The sequence below is a fragment of the Myotis brandtii genome, unplaced genomic scaffold, assembly GCF_000412655.1.
Source record: "Myotis brandtii unplaced genomic scaffold, ASM41265v1 scaffold115, whole genome shotgun sequence".
In the NCBI taxonomy this organism is placed as follows: domain Eukaryota; kingdom Metazoa; phylum Chordata; class Mammalia; order Chiroptera; family Vespertilionidae; genus Myotis; species Myotis brandtii.
Window position 1 is genome coordinate 14,611,772 of NW_005353967.1, and position 1,879 is coordinate 14,613,650.

The 1,879-nt window shown below is 52.6% G+C and overlaps 1 protein-coding gene across 1 annotated transcript in view; it reads left to right on the forward strand.

The window, feature by feature from the left end:
- Positions 1–1,158: 1,158 nt before the first annotated feature.
- MAP1B (microtubule-associated protein 1B) overlaps positions 1,159–1,879 on the forward strand; it is a 90,719-nt gene continuing 89,998 nt past the window's right edge. Inside the window, exon 1 of the mRNA XM_005857999.2 lies at positions 1,159–1,566. Within this exon, the coding sequence (XP_005858061.1) occupies positions 1,383–1,566 (184 nt within the window). The 5' untranslated portion in view covers positions 1,159–1,382. The remainder of the gene's footprint in view (positions 1,567–1,879) is intronic.

Consider the following 1,879-nt stretch of genomic DNA (forward strand, 5'->3'; position numbering starts at 1 on the left):
TGTTAATACCTAAGGCAACAAACTATTTTGGAAATCTTAGCATATCCAGTTGATTTTTTAAAACTAACATGCATTCTAGTATTAAATCTGTATTGACTGCTCTAATTTCCACCCACTCCTCTTCCTTAAGCCTCTAATCCCTCAGCTTTTTACGATGGTACCATGTTTGACATTTTGTTCCTTCCTTACCACTACTACCCCTTTCCTGGGACAGAAGCTATATTCAATATGTTTGTGAAAAAGGGCTGTAGATGGGCTGCCTTTAGAAAACATTTTTATGAGTTCTTCTAAACATAGACAAAAGCAATCAAAATTCCCAATGCTTCATATATTTTATAAGACATCATTGTCACATGAAATAATTTTGCTTGTGTGTTCCCTAAGGAACTGAAAAGTACATTATAGTTACTGCAATCCTGCTGGATAGAGACAGTATCTTCTCTTTATTCTCTGTTATGCCTGATACTATCTGTTCAGCACATTTTTAAGAAAAGAAATCTGTATGTAGGCTAATGCATCTGTATTCCTCTCATTTCCTATGAATACCACAAAGCCAGGGTATTTTCATCACTGGGCCTTGCAGAGTAAGGTCCAAACCCTGAACAAAAGGTTTAGTTTTTGCATTTTTTGATGTATTCTTTAAGTGATGTATTCTTTAATACTGTTAAGTCCTGTATGTCTTCCTAATTCCACAAGGCCAAAGAAAAGATAGGTTCTGTCTTGCTGGGCGGGGTACCCTGAACACCATGCCCGCTATGCTATCATAGCTCCTGAGAACCTGGCTTCATCACAGGCCACCAGGCAGAGGCCTGACTTGTGCAGCTTGGACAAGATCAATATCCCCATTCTGCATATGGAAAACCATCCCGTTCTCCTGCACGAACGGGGTGGGGTGGGGGGCAGTTTGGGGGATGTAGGTTGGAGCGTTTTCACAACCGCAACCAGGGCCCTTAGGTTTCCCCAACCCTTTGACTGTCGGCCCGGCCCTGACCATTGTCCGCACACCTCGTCCCTCCAGCTTCCGGGCCGCGAGTGAGATGATTTGCTGCAGATGACATCAGCCCCGGGGCCAACGGCTGCTAGAGAGGAGGCAGCCACCGCGTGAGGATGTGCCGGGTGGTCCTTTCCTCCTCCTCTTCCTCCTCCGCTCCTAGCCTAGTCTACATATAAAAGCGGCGCCGCCCCGCCCGCTCTCACTCCCAACTCCGCTCCGCCTCCCGCTCCAGGAGAGGGCGGAGGGGAGGCGGTGCAGCGCGCCAGGAGGAGGGAGGACGCAGGGGGCGGAGCGGAGACAGCACCTTCCGAGATAATCCTTTCTCCTGCGGCAGAGGAGAGGAGCAGCCGGAGCGGGGCACCTCGCCGAGGCTTAGCGGGCCGGCAGGATGGCGACCGTGGTGGTGGAAGCCGCGGAGCCTGAGCTGTCCGGCAGCATGGCCAACCCGGCGGCGTCCACTTCGCCCAGCCTGTCGCATCGCTTCCTCGACAGCAAGTTCTACCTGCTGGTGGTTGTTGGCGAGATAGTGACCGAGGAACACCTGCGACGCGCCATAGGCAACATTGAGCTCGGTAAGAGGCCCCGCGCCCCCTCGGGATGCGCTCGTGGAGACGCACAAACGCGACCCCACCCAGGGCGCAGCGGCCACCCTCTTCTGCAGGCGCGCCCCGCACCCACCTCTCCCCGCCACTTCCCGCACACGGTCCGGGCTGTTTTGTGAGCTAATTTCAGAGAATCATGCGAATTTGATTTGCGACCCAGTGGGAGTCTCCTAACCTTGAGGGATCTGCCCCCAGGCTGGGTCTGCAGATCCGAGCTAGCCACCGCCTCTCCGGCTAAATGAAATGCAGGTGTCAGAGGAGCAGAGGCCACAATCCAGGCACT